This window comes from Benincasa hispida, chromosome 9, assembly GCF_009727055.1.
Source record: "Benincasa hispida cultivar B227 chromosome 9, ASM972705v1, whole genome shotgun sequence".
In the NCBI taxonomy this organism is placed as follows: domain Eukaryota; kingdom Viridiplantae; phylum Streptophyta; class Magnoliopsida; order Cucurbitales; family Cucurbitaceae; genus Benincasa; species Benincasa hispida.
In genome coordinates this window covers 35645535-35663394 of record NC_052357.1, presented here as the reverse complement: position 1 = coordinate 35663394, position 17860 = coordinate 35645535, and the positions used below count along the sequence as shown (strand labels likewise).

General features: G+C 31.2%; 1 protein-coding gene across 1 annotated transcript; it reads left to right on the top strand.

Moving 5' to 3' along the window:
• Positions 1-1987: 1987 nt before the first annotated feature.
• LOC120084689 (S-protein homolog 1-like) lies at positions 1988-2431 on the top strand. Its single transcript, XM_039040495.1, has one exon. It carries the CDS (start codon positions 1988-1990, stop codon positions 2429-2431), a length of 444 nt encoding a protein of 147 aa, XP_038896423.1.
• The last annotated feature ends 15429 nt before the right edge of the window (positions 2432-17860 follow it).

The following is a 17860-nucleotide window of genomic DNA, read 5'->3' as shown; positions in this document are numbered from 1 at the left end:
GTTTAATCTTCTACGAGCTAGTAGAAGGATCTGATGAACCTAAAGATCATGAGCTCTAATGATTTGAGATTAACTGATTAAACTCTTTAAATCGAATTAATGAATATTCCTTAACTACCGAGACACACCACTATAACTCGATGGTGATACTTTCCTCACTATAGATATATTTTTGTCCACTTGATTTAACTATAATTAGTAAATCGATCATTCATAGGTCGTTCGTATTTACAGCTAGATCAAATTTATCATTTTACCCCTATAAATACATCTTGCTCCTAAAGCTCTCACTGATAATTTGTTTATATATCCCTCCCAACCATGAGACGGAAGGGCCCTTTTGTTCAAGACAAAACAACAGTACTTAAAAGAACAACCTATCTGCTAATCTAACACAGATGAATTGATAACCCAATCCGGTTGGATTAGGTTGATCGGTTTTTTTGGGTCATCGAACACCTCTAATGATTAGATTAAACTTTAATAAATCTAAATTACAACGATTTAAGTTCGAAAAGATTTCAGTAGCATGAAATAATAAAAATTAATCCAATTCAAAATACTACTGGTAGTTGATCCCAAAAAAAAGAAAATAACTAAAAAAAAAATTTCTTCTTTGTGATGAACCAGTGTCACCTCATAAAAATATAAAAAAGATAAAAGCCCGTTTATATCGATTGAAATATCGAGGTCTTAATTTTATGAAAATTTCAATGGAAATATCGATAAAATGTTAATTTTGATGAATATTTCTAAAAAATTATAAATCAAAAAATAAATTTAAATTAATAAACAAAATTTTTTTTTATTATCAAACAAGTTAACATATTTATTATTTATATTATATTTATATTAGTAGCATTTTGATGCCTGTTTTTTGGTGTTTCGTTGATTTTTTCTACGATATAATTAAAATATTGATCCTCTCTAACGTTAATGTTGAACCCTATAGAAACGTGGAAATATTAATAGAAATATCGATATTTTGACGGAGATTTAATACTATGTTGTATTTCATAAATATTAAATGCAATTGATTCAGAAAACGATGGTACATAGAAAAAATAAAAATAAACTGAATTTAAGAAAAATATTCTATTGAAATTTGTGAAAAGAAATCTGATTTTTCCCATTATTGTTAATCCAATTATTTTTATATCGGCGCATATATATATATATATATATATATATATAACAAAGTATCAATTATATAATTGATATATCAAATTTACCAATTTTTTTTTGGTTAAAAACTGTTCTTATACTTTGTTATTATCTATAAACTTGAATTTTTATTGATTCTTCCATAGTATTACTTTTCTAATAGATTGTCATTAATTCATAATATGATGGGTTAATTCATATAGTTGGTAACTATTTTAGATTAATGTTGATAAATTATTTATACACCATATCTACATTTATGATATTTTATGATATTTGGTTAATTTTTCTATATTTGTAGGCATCCATATACTAATGTTAAACTAATGATACATTTGGATTGGAAGTGAAAAACATGTACTCAATGGAATTTTCTCATCTCTGATGATCTCTTCAAAGTAAACGAACATTTTTTTTTTTTTTTTAATAATATGTGAAGTGAAAGATTGAATCTCAAACCTTAACATTAATAGGTGAAGTTTATGTTAATTATATTATGCTCATGTGTTAGGTGAAGTCGAATACTTTTCATAGATAGGCCAATAACATTAACGTAATCAAGCATTCTCTTTTTAATTTTTTGAAGTAAAATACTTGAATAGTTAATAATATATACATAAATAGCATTGTTAATGTTTCCTAACCGAAAAGGAAAAATTATATTATGCACAACACAGAATTTGGTAGGAGATTAATTACTTTTCAATTAAAACCATACCATTTAATGTCTTCAATTTCTTGCCTGAGCTATATATACACGTCCAAAACATCAATTGTAACAAAGAAAAAGATAAACAAAAGTGTGGTTGAAAAGAAAATGATGATGAGAAATGTGGTCGTTTTGTGGCTTGCCACAGCGGCGTTGGTCGGGGCTCAGATTCCGAGGTGGTCGGTACCTCCACCACAACCTTCGAGGTATTATGTTCACGTGGTAAACGGGCTAAGCAACGCCGATATGGTTGTGCATTGCCAGTCCAAGGACGATGATTTGGGATATCACCATTTGGTTAACCGTGGAGATGATTACCAATGGAACTTTAAGGAAAACTTTTGGGGAACAACCTTGTTTTGGTGCAAATTGGAGAAGCCAAATGCATATGTCTCTTTTGAAAGCTTTTGGCCAGAGTCGTTCAAAAACACTTGGCTCCGTGATAGGTGCGGGACACAAGGAACTTGTATCTGGACAGCTAAAGATGATGGAATTTATTTGAGAAACATGCCGATTAATGTTGATGAGTTTGTTCACAAATGGCTCCCTACCAGTTAAATCAAACCAGCCTTATTAATTCATTGATGTGCAACAAAAGAGAAATACACATGCACTTCATCTTTGAAGTTTAATTTAATAAGGAAACTTAAATTGTGTTGAGGCACTACTTATATATTGACTGAATTGTTTTTTTCTTTTTATGGAAATGTGTATCTGATAACTAGTTTTAGTTTTTAAAACTTGAAATTCAGGGGCTTCTTGCTTGCGAGCATAAGAACACAAATTTTTTCTCTCCTATATGATAACTCTTCATTTCTCAGCTTCATCTAAGAACTCTTCCAATTCCTCTTTTTGTCCATTCCCAAATCTAAATTTATGGGACTTAAAGGACAAAAAAAAAAAAAAATCTCCATTCTATTTCTAGTTTCGATCTTTTGATGTTAATTGTGATAAAATTATTTAAAAGCCAATAAAGAAGGTTCCTACCCAAGATTATTGTCTATTGAATTTGGAAATGGTGGAAGTTTGAAAATTGTTTCTTCTCTAATTTGATGATCTAAATGTTTTTCTTTTTCTAAAGAATATTAAATTTGTTGGTTATGGACTTATTTTTTATTGGTTGGTATACATACAAATAATTAAGATTTTATTTTGTGTATGTACAGGTAAATATATATATGTATGTATTTAATGACAAAACTATGACAGACATTTAATATTGAATAATTACTGACAAAAAAGTAGGTGAAAAATCGACATTGAAAATAGTATTCAATGTTGGTTGAAAACTAAAATTGAAGATAACTAGCATTGACATCTTGGTCATCTATAACTGCATCACACGCAAAGAAAAGAACTTTTATAACATAATCTTTAATGTCGGTTGTCAACCGATATTATACCTCTATAATGTCAATTTTAAACCAACATTAAAATCCAGTTTTGTAGTTGTGTACCATCACCTCAATCCATTAAAAGTTTAGGTACTCATTGATAAAATAGAAATAAAACAGGAGATGAGAAATAGCATCGAAGACATAATATGATTAATGTTTGAAATGTAGTATAGAATGTTTAAGTGACAAGACTAAAAGAAAATAGATGAAGGTAATGGAAGAAGGTAGATAAGCAAAGTTGTCGGTTGACAATCTTTGCTACCCTCGAGTTATTATGGTCATCGCCTCTTCTTTCTTCGCTGCACTCTTACTTCTGGCAAGGGGATGCTCTCTCAAGCACTTCCTCCTACCTTCTACTTTTCCCAGAAACGATTTCCATATGGTATTTCTCTCTGTTTGTGTCTGTGTAACCTCCTTCTGTACCGTAGGGTCTCTTCGTATATTAGGTGAATGCGTAGAACATTCTCTACCATTCCGGACCACAGTAGACATATCAGATAACATTTTCACGTCGTTGTTCTCAATTGCCGATCGTCCTATTCTTTGCGTGTGATGCAGTTAGCTTCGCCGCATGTCTTGCTGATGCATGATCTTTTTAATGCATGGTTGTTAACTCCTTTGCCTTTCACCTGTTTCCCAATATTTTCACTGAAGTAATGTGTGTAATCACATAGATCTTTGTTTGCACCTAAGCTAACGCAAATGAAGGTATTTTTGCCATAATCTCTATTAATGCTAAGGAAATTTCCACAAAAAATAACTAATTATTCTAACTATAAGTCACAATAACTTCTATTTCAAAAAGTTATCATATATTTTTTTAATTAAGGATTAATTAGAGTTTAATATTGAGATAAGTGATACTTCTATTAAAATGTCTTAATTAGTGCAAAACAAATAATATTTATCTGATAATGTTTTGGCATGGTCAACTATAATATGTAAGGGTACGTTTTGCGTACATAGTTGTTAAATTGGTATGATAATTTTTTGTCGATAATTACTATATGTGTTTTGGGTGCATAGTTGATAATCATCATTTGTGTTTTGAGTATAGAGTTTAGTTAGGTTGAGTTGTAAGTATCTATTACAATTTTTGGAACTTAAAAAGTATGATTTTTTAGGGTTTCTTCTTATTAACTTTTTGTTCGACCATTCAATTGCACGAATATTTTCTCACCTTTTTAACAAACATTTTGTTATATGAATAATATCACATAAAAGTAGAGAATACAATACCTTTTATATAGGAGAGAATCTGAGTCCAACAAATTCACATGGTCTAATTGAAGACAATTTTGCTCACTTTACTGTTCTATTTTCAACAGTAATTGTCTCCCAAGATAGAATAGGTTGCCTTTCTCATAGAAGCAACACCTCTTCGACAAACTCAACTTTGTTCAACAAGAAAAAAAAATACGTTTCACAAAATTAATTATGAAAAATGTGAAAAATCAATTTGAAGAAGAAGCATATTTATAGATTAATTTGTAGTCATAAGAATAGTCATATCCCTTCTTTAAGTTGGTTAAATTTTAAAAACGCATACACATTCATGAAATAATGTAAGTCGTGGAACTAAAAGGATGCAACTCATTATGAATAGTCAGCTAAACCCGATTTAAGTATCCTATCCCCCCCCCCCCCCCCCGGAAAATAAAATGTTTAGTGTTTTCCTAATGAAGAACCTGCATTGGGTTAACTAGTAAAACTTTAAAATTTCACTAGTGAGCATCAATATGGTTTACTTGGTTAATAAGTGGATTTGATGCCCTTTACCAACTTATCTAGTAAAAATTAAGAAAATAGAAGTCACATAGTTTCTTATTTTGACAAAGTTAGTTCTGATAATATTATTCATTTTGACCTTGAACTCTGCCTGGTCTCATGAAGTGACCCATTCACACTCACATAGGTGATTCCTATAAAGAGCAACATATATGTTCTCATAAAATAATTATTCAAGCACTTATAGAAATCAATAAAAGCATAGTGTTTACCCTAATATACAACTTAGCATTGTCTCATCATCCTAAAATGGGTAAGACATCATAATTTTGATGCAGTGCTCATTAAACTATCTACGGATCGATTGGTATGTTGATCCTTGACTTCTGAATCTCGAATCAACTAGATTGGATTGACCTCTTTCGTTAACATTTAATTAGGGCTTTACAAGCTTATTATATATTAAGCGGTTTCTTCCACCTCTATATTTGGAGAAGATGGGGAAAGTGAGTTCGATTGATTTAGGATCTAAGATTGTGGAAGGGGAAGGTACCCTAGTGTAGGCACTTCTGGACACGCCCCCAAGCCAATAAACAGAAGGTCAATTTATTATTATTTTCTTTTAAACCATACAAATTAAAGAACCAGTGAATTAGGGAACTTCAAAGGGAAAATATTCTCAAATGTAGAACCTTGTATATAGGATAGCATCTGAGCCAAACAAATGCACATTATCTCTTTTAAGACAATTTTATTCACTCTAATACCAAAGTTTCAAAAGTAATTGTTTTCTACGATGGAATAAATTACTTTTCTGATGGAACTAACACTTCATCCACAAAATCTAACAAAATCTCAATTTTCTAAAGAATAAATTGAATTTCAAAAAAATTATAAAAATGGAGAAAGTTTCATGGGAGAAAACTGCTTATGAAAATGGTGAAAAATGCCCAACAAATTTTCTGAAGAACAAATGCACATTATCTCTTTTAAGATAGTTTTATAGATTAATTTTTGACAATTTGAATAGTCATAGCCCTAATGTAATTTAGTTAAATTAAAAGACATACATTTGTGAAGCAATGGAACTCATGAAATTACAAGGATGCAATTCTACACAAATAATTACACATCATTTATTCAAATAGAAATGTAAACTCAAACCTTGACGTTAAAATAGTTAAAAGTTTATGTTAGTTGTCCTATGATCAGACGTAACAATTAAAATATTAACAAATTACTTTCTATTTCCAATTCAATCAATTTCATTCTTGAAAGTTAATAATATCTACCTAATTAATGATTTTTTACCATTTGCTAATTAAGAAGGAAAATAATTATACTATGTACAACACCAAATTAGGTAGAAGATTAAATTGTTTAATTAAAACCAAACCATTGCATTTCTTCGATTTCTTGCCTGTGCTGTAAGTATTATATTTATTTCCATACATAGACATGTTCAAAACATCAATTATAACGAGGAAATAGATAAACAAAAGTTTGGTTAAAGAGAAAATGATGAGGAGGGCTGTGGTTGTTTTATGGTTCGCCGTGGTGGCTTTGGTCAGGGCTGATCAAATTCCGAGGGTGTCGTCGCGTCCACCACAACCTTCGAGGTATTATGTTCACGTTGTAAACGGGCTAAGCTACCCCGGTATGGTTGTGCACTGCCAGTCCAAGGACGATGATTTGGGATATCACCATTTGGATAAACATGGGGATGATTACCAATGGAACTTTAAGGAAAACATTTGGGNCAACCTTCGAGGTATTATGTTCACGTTGTAAACGGGCTAAGCTACCTCGGTATGGTTGTGCACTGCCAGTCCAAGGACGATGATTTGAGATATCACCATTTGGATAAACATGGGGATGATTACCAATGGAACTTTAAGGAAAACATTTGGGGAACAACCTTGTTTTGGTGCAAATTGATGAAGCAAGATGCTTATGTCTCTTTTCAATGCTTTTGGCCTGAGTCCACACACTTTTGGCTCCGTGATAGGTGTGGGACTCAAGGAACTTGTATTTGGACAGCTAAAGATGATGGAATTTACTTGAGAAACAATCCTAGTAAAGTTGATGAGTATGTTCATAAATGGATCCACAAGCTTTATTAATCCAATGATGTGCAACAAATGAGAAATACACATGCATTTGATGTTTACTTTAATAAATAAACTGAAATGATGTTGAGGTACTACTTATATTGAGTGAATTGTTTTTCTTCTTTTTTATGGAAATGTGTACTTGACAACTAGTTTTAGTTTTTAGTTCTCCAAAATTTAAATTTAATGTGGAAAAATAGTGAAATACATTATATGAATAAAAAAAATTTCTAAATTGTAATATCATTTTATATTAAAATATGGAACTAAAAATAGGATGTTTTTTTTTACCCAAGCTTAGAGAATGTTTCTTAAAAATGACAAGAAGAAAATAGAAAACGGGTATTGAATGCACATGCTTCTAGAAAATTAGAAATAGTAAAGAGATGTATTGAAATACTATACATTCACCTGTAAAAAAATTGTTTTGTAATTTTTTACTAAGGAACGTAGAAGCAAAGAGGGAAATAGGGGAAGCCTTGTAGGTTAACCATAAATATAATAATGTTTTAGACCATTTTCAAGGACTATTTCCTCCTAATTCTTTAAAATTTTTGTTACAACCCTTGAAACTCTATTATCTAACTTAAGAATTAGAGATGGTGTGGCAAGCACAACGCTAGTGTACAACTATTTTATTTTACTCGTCACCTTATCTTCCCAAATTTATATATTGTGTCATACCACGCTTTAGGTTTCCCTACAAAACCTAGAACGTGGTGGATTGATAATAGATTCCAATTCAGTTGTAGAATTCATTGTCAAACTCTAAAAACGTTGTTCGAAATAGGTGACTAGTAAAAACTTCTTTAATAAAATTATTAAAATTTTCGGTAGAGTTTCCTCTAAAAACGTGATAAAACACATTGGCAAAAAAACTATATAAACAATTCCAAAAGATTGGTTGTAATCAACTACCAAATGTGTCTCACCACACATTCTTTGATACAGTTCATATCACAATATTTAGAAAAATTTGCATAAAAACTTAAGTAGGAGAAAATATACAATTTTTTATTTACAAATTATTCCAAAATAAGATTAGCACTCAATTACAATATAAAATGATGAACGTAAAATAAAAGCAAAATCTAAAATAAAGCTAGTGACATATCTCAACTCTTCATTGGTGAGTGGAGTTTTGGAAATATCTTATGGAGAGACAGTTGAGTTTTTAATTGAGTTGGGGTGAACGCAGTTAAGTCTATTGTTGAAATAACTAATTTAACTTCAACAACATTTGAAATTGGTGGGCTAAATATTGAGTTGGTAATTTTTAACAACTCAATCCAATTCATGCTGGTGAGCAAAACACACCCTAAGTGAGAAATATGTTGATGTGAAATGTTTTCATGTGATTTATTAAGAAATTATGAATGTAAGATGCAGTTATATGCTTAGTATGACTAGTTATTACGTTATTTTATATGGACCTCCTGCACGTATATATATTATATGAAAATATGAAATAAATTCTTGCCCTCTTTTTCTTTTTACATTATTGGTGTGCATGAATTTGATGCAAGTCCAACAAATCTTAGTTTCATGAAATTGACGTGCTTAAATTATTCGGGTATGCGATTGATGTGTACCCATGTATGAAATTGATGCATGTCCAAAGGATTTGTTGAATATTTAACTGATGTACATCAAACTTTATGTATATGAAATTGATGCAGATCTAGGAAAATGGAAACAAAGTGAGTCAAGAATGAAAAATCATCAGGTTGCACTAGCTCGTATTTGCATATAATTGCATAGCTAATCTCATTAGTGAAGTTAGTTATTGTGTATTTCTTTTCTTTTCTTTTCTTTTTTCTTTTTTTTCCCTTAATTAAAGGACATGGCTTTCCTCAAAATACACAATTTTGTACCAAAAATGTTATTATTTGTCTGTTCACAAATAATCTATAATTACATGATTTTCTTATCTGTTTAAAAATATACAAAAAGATAGAATTGTTTTTATATACATAATTACTTACCTATTATAGTGTTTGTCGAATCATGTAGTTGAAGTTTTGTATTCATAGATTATTAGTAATTTGTCCTATCATCAAAACTATTGTTAATGACATCTTGAGCATCGTGGAGGAACAAAATCGTCTTTAAAAAAACCAACCTGAATTTGAAGTGTTTTGATTGTTTCCTTGATTAATCTCCTATAATTTGTTCTCACACAAATGAAAGTATTTTTATGGGTATTTTGTCGGTAGTTTTTCTCCATTTAATTTGTTATTAATCAGAAAATTAAATATTGATATTCTTTTTACCATATCAATTCTTTAGGGAAAAAAATTTAAAAGATTAGTTTTATAATTACATACATTAGATGGAAAATTATTAAATAATTTGATTTTATTTTTATAAAAAATATAAAACAAAAAAATCATCCCAACTTATTTTTATTTTTTTTAAATAGAAAAAAATACAATTATCGAACATGTTTTTGGGTTTTACTTTTTTAAACACAAAACTAAAAACAATTACCAAACATGTTTTTGGTTTTCAATTTTCAAAAAAGTAGAAAGCCAAAAACAATAATCAAATGGGTCATTTTTAAATATAAAAAAATAAAACAAAATATTTACAAAATATATCAAAATTTTAAAACTATCAATATAGATCCTGATAGACATTGATAGACTTCTAGCAGTGTCTATTGAAGTCTATCAGTGTCTATCAGCGTCTATCATTAATAATTCTAAAATTTTGCTATACCTTTTAAATATTTTCAACAGCTTGACCATTTAAAATATTTTCCTAATCAAACATGTGTGGTTTTTGTTTTTAAAAACTAAAAATTAAAAAAAAAATCAAATGGTTATTAAACGACAGTCTTAGATTAAAATCTTAATTTTTTTTCGTCAATGATTTCATAGGGATTATGAAACCAAAATTACTTCTCCTTGAATATTTGTTTTAATGAGATCTTAATCTCTATTCCCAATTTCTTTTATACCAAAACCTTATTTTGAAAATTAACAGTTGGTTTTGGTTATTCAACTTGCATACATATAATGACCATGATTAAAAATTTAAGAAAGTTGGTCATTAGAACAAGACTTAGAAATTAAAACGGAAAATTTTTTATCTTCAAAGTCTAAAAGTGAAAATGAAACGTTTAAAATGGCTAATGTAGAGTTGAAACCAACAACACATTGAAGCATTTTTATGTAACAGAACATTAAAACAAAACAAAATTAAAACCATACCCTGACTTATTTTACTTAAGGATAACAAAAAGAATATTGTATGAATTCATTATTGGTCATTAATTATTTACTTCCTTTTTATTATCTTAAAAAAAAAAAAAAAAAAAAAACTTAGAGTGTGAATGGTTACGTATTATTTATTATTATTTTTTCTCCTTTCAAAGAAAGTTAATAAAAGCATAAATAAAACTATTCATGCATCACTTCAACAACTAACATATATAAATACAAACAATAGGAGTCCATGGTATATTCTTAAATAAAAATACCGTTTTCATAATGGATATATGATACTATAAAAACTTTTCATAACATAAAAAGAATGCTATTGAAACATTTTGATAGCATTTTTTATAGCATTATAAAATCGCTATCAAAACATGTCAATAGCGTTTATTCAATGCTAAAAAGAACGTTATTGAAACGTTTTAATAGCGTGTTTCCCACGCTATAAAAAAGGCTATCAAAACATTCCAATGACATTTTTAATCACATTGTAGAAACGCTATCAAAGAGTCTTCATAACGTTTTATAAATGATGTCATAGCCGATGTTATTAAAAGTCCTCGACTGTCCATAACGTTTTTGTGCAACTATTAATACTGCTATAGAAATTTGACATATGATAGCTTTAACTCAATGTTATGGAATTGTTTATTGTTTTGGAAAAATTACTATTAAAATTCTTCATAACAATAAAAAAAATGCTATAAAGGACATTCTATGGCGATTTTAGACATGCTATTGAAATTCCCTTATTTCTATTAGAATTTTTTCATTGTAATGGAAGAAGCTATAAATTATACCCAATCTTCAAGTATGAATTTTAATGTTAATGAACTTACTATAGCATTTTTTGTAATAATAAAAGCACTGTTGTAGTTGATCTTTAATAACACTTGTTAAAAACATTTGTTTAGATTTTACAATTTGTTTCACAAATATTATTTTATAATTAATTATAAACATATAGATATAGAAGTCGTTTGTCCATATTATTGTTTAGACGAAGAAAGATGTAATTCACATTTCATCCAAATCCACAATCATAACTATGACCAAAATCTTCAAATTTATAGCATACAAAAGAAATAAAACATTATATTGATAAAAAAGGGTTTGATATAGTCATTGAAAGTATGTTCCAACAAAGTTCTGACCAAATAAAACAATTTGTAAATTCTTAATCAAAATAAAATGACTATATATATAACCCCAAAATGTTGATACAATCAAAAGAGATTTTTAGATTATAGCGATAGAAAAAATCTCCCACACAAAATATGTAGCTTCGATGTTTATCCTTGAATCAATCACCTAATAAAAAATAAAACAAAAATAACTTTCATAAATCATCATGATCTATCTATAGCAATAGATTAGCTAATGAACTAAATAAACACTTAATTCACAAAATAATAGCCAAATTTTCTGACATAGTTTAACTTTATGAACTATAATGTCAGATGTAGGCCTCCAGAAGAAGGAATTACGTTTTTTTTACATCTGCTCCCGCAGAATCGTCTTGAGAAATTTCTCGATTTCGAAATGTATCGAAGCCTTGGGTAGGCCGTCTGCTGAGCCCACTCTGGCTCAGCCGCACCACCCAGGTATGTGATGGACAAGGATCAATGTATCATTGGAAAATCATCTACCTTCAGCAATGACATCACCTGAACCAACTCAATCTAGCACCAAACACTTATGAGGAGTATTGGTAGTAACACTCTTTTTCACCAATAATATGGTTAGAAAATTTTCAAACAATAATACTTTTCAATACTAATAGAAAAGAAAATATTATATAAAACACAATTTCAAACAATGATACTCTAACAGGATTATTAGAATTATGTTCCTTCATTTTTTCCTATAGAAACAACATATTCAAAATATTATATAAAACACAATTTCAAAAGATAAAGAGAGTTAGGACAAATTTACCTTTGACACACCCCGTACCAGATTACCTTCCTAACCTGGACGGAATGGTGACTGCAGCAGTTACCAACCCTTTTGCTGACACTTACCACCTATCTTACCTGTTAAACCTTGCTCAAACCCTGAATACATACATAATAACTCAGAACTTAACACATTTACATTACAGGGTTTCGCAGCATTGTTTATACATAGATAATACAACCTAGTGAGCCCCATCAAGAATACTAGTCACTAGATAGACACATGTGTACTAACTAATATAGGTCTCTAACTACCCTTCCTTCAACCTGTTTCTTTGGGAACTGACCGCTACCTGAAAAAGAAAAACATTAAAAAACGTGAGCTAGAAGCCCAATGAGTGACTTAATAAAAATATAAATCTCATGCTTAAAACCGTATGCTTGAGAACATAATACTGAAACTAGAGTATACCAAGCAACCTTGTACATAAAACCTTTAAAACCACCATTAACATCATTATTCCTCAGTTGAGAACGAGCATACATCACCCTAGTTCCCAACGTCTGTTACCGGCTAACAGACCCATACCTCGGCCTCTCATTCAAACATGTCTACGTGCTCATGGAGTTTTCTATGTACTGTCAACACCTTAGGTACATTTATTCAGATTCATTCCTTACCTTTGGTATCCGGCTCACTCAAGCTATCAAGTTCTCGAAAAGCATTTAAAGAATAGTTCTCAAATATAGCATAGAGAACATTTTAGGATATCTTCCCTACCTTCAGTATCCCTTTCAGTATATTTAGGAATACTAACGCATGTACTTTGACAATCTTAGGTATTTAAAGCATAATACATCAAGCTTCATACGACCTTAGCTTTAACCCTAACGCATGCTTCATACTTTGCAAAATAAGTTGGCTTAAATCATGTTGAACTAGCTTGTAAAACTATTAACATGCGTTAGATATGGAAAACATACTTGGAAAAACTCATACATTAGTAACATCATGCGTGGATAAACATTCATAAGCATTAAAAATTCCAAACTATCCTTCTAGCCTAGAAGAAGATATGACTACCTTTATCCTTAGACAAGAGTGAACTATCAGATCTAACTCTCAATGCCAACCTTAGTCGGGGAGAACCCTTTTGCTCAATCCTTTGACGTCGTATTACCTACATGCACGTGGTTATAATTGAGTATCGTCATACCTTAGGTACTTGACTAGGATACCTTCTCATTGTCCTTCAGTATCCTTAGAACATCTTCTCATTGTCCTCCAGTATCCTTAGGATACCTTCTCATTGTTCTTCAGTATCCCTCATATAATTAGTCATAAACATTTAGTTGAAAGGATAACTTCTCATTGTCCTTCAGTATCCGTCATATAACTAGTCATAAACATTTAGTTGAAAGGATACCTTCTCATTGTCCTTCAGTATCCGTCATATAACTAGTCATAAACCTTTAGTTGAAAGGATACCTTCTCATTGTCCTTCAGTATCCGTCATATAACTAGTCATAAACTTTTAGTTGAAAGGATACCTTCTCATTGTCCTTCATTATTCGTCATATAACTAGTCATAAATATTTAGTTGAAAGGATACCTTCTCATTTTCCTTCAGTATCCGTCATATAAGTAGTCATAAACATTTAGTCGAACACTAAATCTTAGTGCTCAAATCATCATACTAGTTCATCCATCATACTGGTTCATCATAAAAATGGAGTTACTTAAACATACTGATAGTATTTGGACAAGATAACATATCTAAATCATGTGAATTCCATAGAAAACATGCTTTACTTAGCATGAGAAACAGTTTCACAAATATGTTGCTTGGCACATCATTTAAACACTTAACATGAGAAATATTTTCAAAGAAATCATAGTTTCTAATTCATTAAAACGGTAAGTCATCATATAGTCACTCACAGCTCGTTGGCCTCTTAAAGAATTATACGCCTCTCCTAGCTTCTCTTGGCCTGAAAGGACATAATTCCCCGTTAAACTACTTAGAATTCTTAGTAAAATACCTAAATTAATTCATTTATTAAACGAACTTTCATCAACAAAGACAGCTTTACTGGCCAGATCCCTATGAGCGAGGTCAGCGAGATCTTTTAGAGCGATACCAGCAAGATCCTCTAGAGCGATACCAGCGATACTCAGCCCAATTTCTAGCGAGATTCAGCCAAATTTTTAACGAGATTCCCTTCTAGATCGAGATTCTCATCATAAAATTAGTGAGATTTTCTTCATTAGCGAGATCCTCATCACAAAATTTCGCTATAATCTCCACGGTGAGCTGTTTGCTTGTTCCTCCCAAGCAGCTGTCTGCTTATGCACATATTTTCTGTTACAATTTTAAAAATTTATAACTCAAAATTCAGACCTCTTTTGATAAAACATCATTTTATAAAGAGGTTTAGAATTGAGTTAGCAATGTTACCTTAAAATTTAAGCTTAAAATTTCTTGTCGTTTAATCTGGAGATTCAAAACTTCATCGTTGGCCCCAATTCAAGTAGTTCTCTGCTTGTTCAACAATTTCCAGTTCAAACTTCAAAATTATATAACTAGATTTTCAGGCCTCATCTTAAAATGTTTCATTTTACAAAGTTGTTCATAATTGAGTTACCAATATTTCCTCAAATTTTTAGCTCAAAATGCTTCGTAATTTGTCCTAGAGCCTCAATTATTCACTGATGGCCTAAATTCACCCGAGAAACGAACCCTTCATCTTTATTTTGCCCTCCGGCCTTATTCCAGCGAGTTTATTCCAGCAAACCAGCCACAGAAAATAGACACACATAGTTTCGAATGCCACTAGAATTACATAAATAGCCTAAGTAGTTTGTCCAAACTGACCCAATGAATTCGACCGTCTTACTTATATTACCGCCCAAAATCTAGCATGAACCCTCTTTGTGCCACCTGGCCCACTATTGGTGATGAAGGCTAGGATTTAGCAAAATTCCTTTTTCTAACTTCCCTCACAATATTACTTCAGCACTACACCTTATTAGATGGCATGATCTCATTCATATGCTTATTATGCATTCCATTATCAACCATGACCTTCCTTAGCCTTGTCGAGTTTTGTCTTACTTTTATACTTAGCTACCTAAGAGCCTATTTCTTCTTGCTTCCTTCTTCTACCCTTCCTAAGACATGGCTTCATTTAGCTCATTAGAAGACATCACACTACTTATTCTTACTTGAAGCAATTAGGGTTTGGGTTTTACAAATTCTGCCCTCCTAAAAGAAATTTCGTCCTCGAAATTTGCTCAGACTTACTTATAACTAGAGTTTCATAACATCCTTTCATCATAAACTTTACAAACTTCTTCTTTTCTTTCTTCTTCCCCCTTTTTACTACGCTTTCGCTGTGCTACTCTGATATTAACTTTGTTCATATTAAATAATACTAGTATGTATGAACAACTTGATAATCATAGTTCACTGTATTTGTCACATCCTCTGGTAACTCTTCCATTTTCCATTGAGTCATAGTATTCATTTATTACTAGGGTGGTCCTTTTCAATTTCTCAGTAATACCATTGGAACATTCTTTTCCAGTTGTTATACCTTTGAATTACTTGCTAGTTGTGAAATCAATATTTGTGTCAACTAGACTTCTTGACGTGACCGAGAGCACTCTTTTAGGATGTCCTTTCTATCCACACTTGGGGAAAGACATTCTTTGTACTATAACATTTCCCAAACTATGGCTTACCGTACAGTATACATAATGTTTTCTTAACTATACCAGCCCTTAGCTCAGTTACAATTCAAACTTCGAGTTATTACCTCGAACAACAGCAAATATGAACCTTTTTCTTTTTGTCTTCTGCTGACCATTGTTCCTTACTTTTATACTCAATGCACCCCTGGTACATTTTGAGCTCACAGTTGCTCATCTTTTTCCTTTTCTAAGGTTTAATCTGACTAGGACTTCCTCTAGATTACACCCTCTCCTCTGAATTCACTAGAATAGACTTCACGTTTGCCACCAAGCTCTGAGCAAACCTGCTATACATTCTATTTCTAGTGAAAAGTCTATGTTTACCTGTGTGACTACCGACTTCCAATCAGGTACCAGTAGTGGATTGAGTAATCCTGTCGGCCTTTGCCTTCCAGGCTTCACTTGTTGACAAAACAAACATCAGATAGTACTTTTCTTATTTTGCTAGAGTATGTCTTAGTCCATTAGTCTAGAGTGGCCGTTTTGCTCACTCCTTATCATTTTTTTTAACCGCGTTACTACTTAACTGGGAAGGAACTCCTCTTGTTCTCTTTCTTCAATCATAATTTGAATTCTTTAGTTGAGAGAGAATATTTACTCAATCCCTCAACATCATTTCATGGCTAGAATGGAATGTTCTCAACACTATCAAACACAGCTTTTCCCTTAATTGTACAATTCTAGTTCAAGTACCATCTTACCTTAGGTACTACTACTCAGATACCTTCTCCGTGTACTTCCTTACCTTAGGTACTACTACTCAGATACCTTCTCCGTGTACTTCAGTATCAAGCTATTTAATTTCTAAGACTTCAGTACCTTCTCCGTGTACTTCAGTACTGAGCCCCTCATACTCAACTTTCATATTCTTATCTCTCAATGACTTAGTTGCCCAAAAACATTCTATACTAATCCTCATGGCCATTGTAAAATATAACATAAATACAACATTAATGTGAGGTGCGTTGTTTGATAACTATTTGAGAATAGTTGTCATAAATAGCTTTCAGTAAACATACATTGCTAAACATTCATAAGCTTTAGCAATTTACTTAAAATATTTAAAGCGTTTAGAGTCACTCACTCCTGCTACTGGAACCATATGACTATGAAATACAACTTGGTCTAACCAGAAATTTCATTTGTTGAACGTGGCATACCACCACTTCTCTCACAGTGTCTGCAAAACTATCTTCAAATGATTCCCGTGATATTCCCTACTGCTTGAATACACCAATATGTCATCAAGGTGACACGATGGATCTGTTGTAACCCTTATTTATTAATTCCTGTAACTGAACTTTCAATTCCTTAAGTTCTTCTAGCACCATGCTTAATGATACCTGAAAAATAGGTGTTGTATCTGGAATTAAATCGATAGTAAACTCAACTTCCTTGTCAGATTGTAAATTTGATAACTTTTTAAGGAAACATCCAGGAACTCTTGTATAACTGGTACATCCTCAGGTTTCATCTTCTTGTCCTATGAAACCGCCATATGAGCTAAATAGACTTCACATCTTTTACTTAGCAGCTTCCTAGCCTTCACTGCTATAATTAAGCTTTCTGAAATATTCCTTTGCTTCTTACAAATACTGTCTCTTGCCTACCAAAACTCTCAAACATTATCCATCCTTAAAACAATTCATACGGTTGTAACATTTATTCGGAAAATCCGTGCTCTAGAGTGACATCAATTCCTGGAAATCTAATGAAATCACTTCATAACTATACTTATCAACAACTACTCCAGAGCTTGTAAAACTCTTATACTATTACAACCTCTCCACAGCACAATAATAACTACTTAGGGATATGCTCTCTACAATCTTTCCTACATGCAGTGTAACATGCTAGATAATAATGAAGGTAGAACAC

Excerpts from the sequence above, each read along its gene's own strand:
- LOC120084689 (XM_039040495.1), top strand. The coding sequence starts at position 1,988 with ATGAGAAATGTGGTCGTTTTGTGGCTTGCCACAGCGGCGTTGGTCGGG.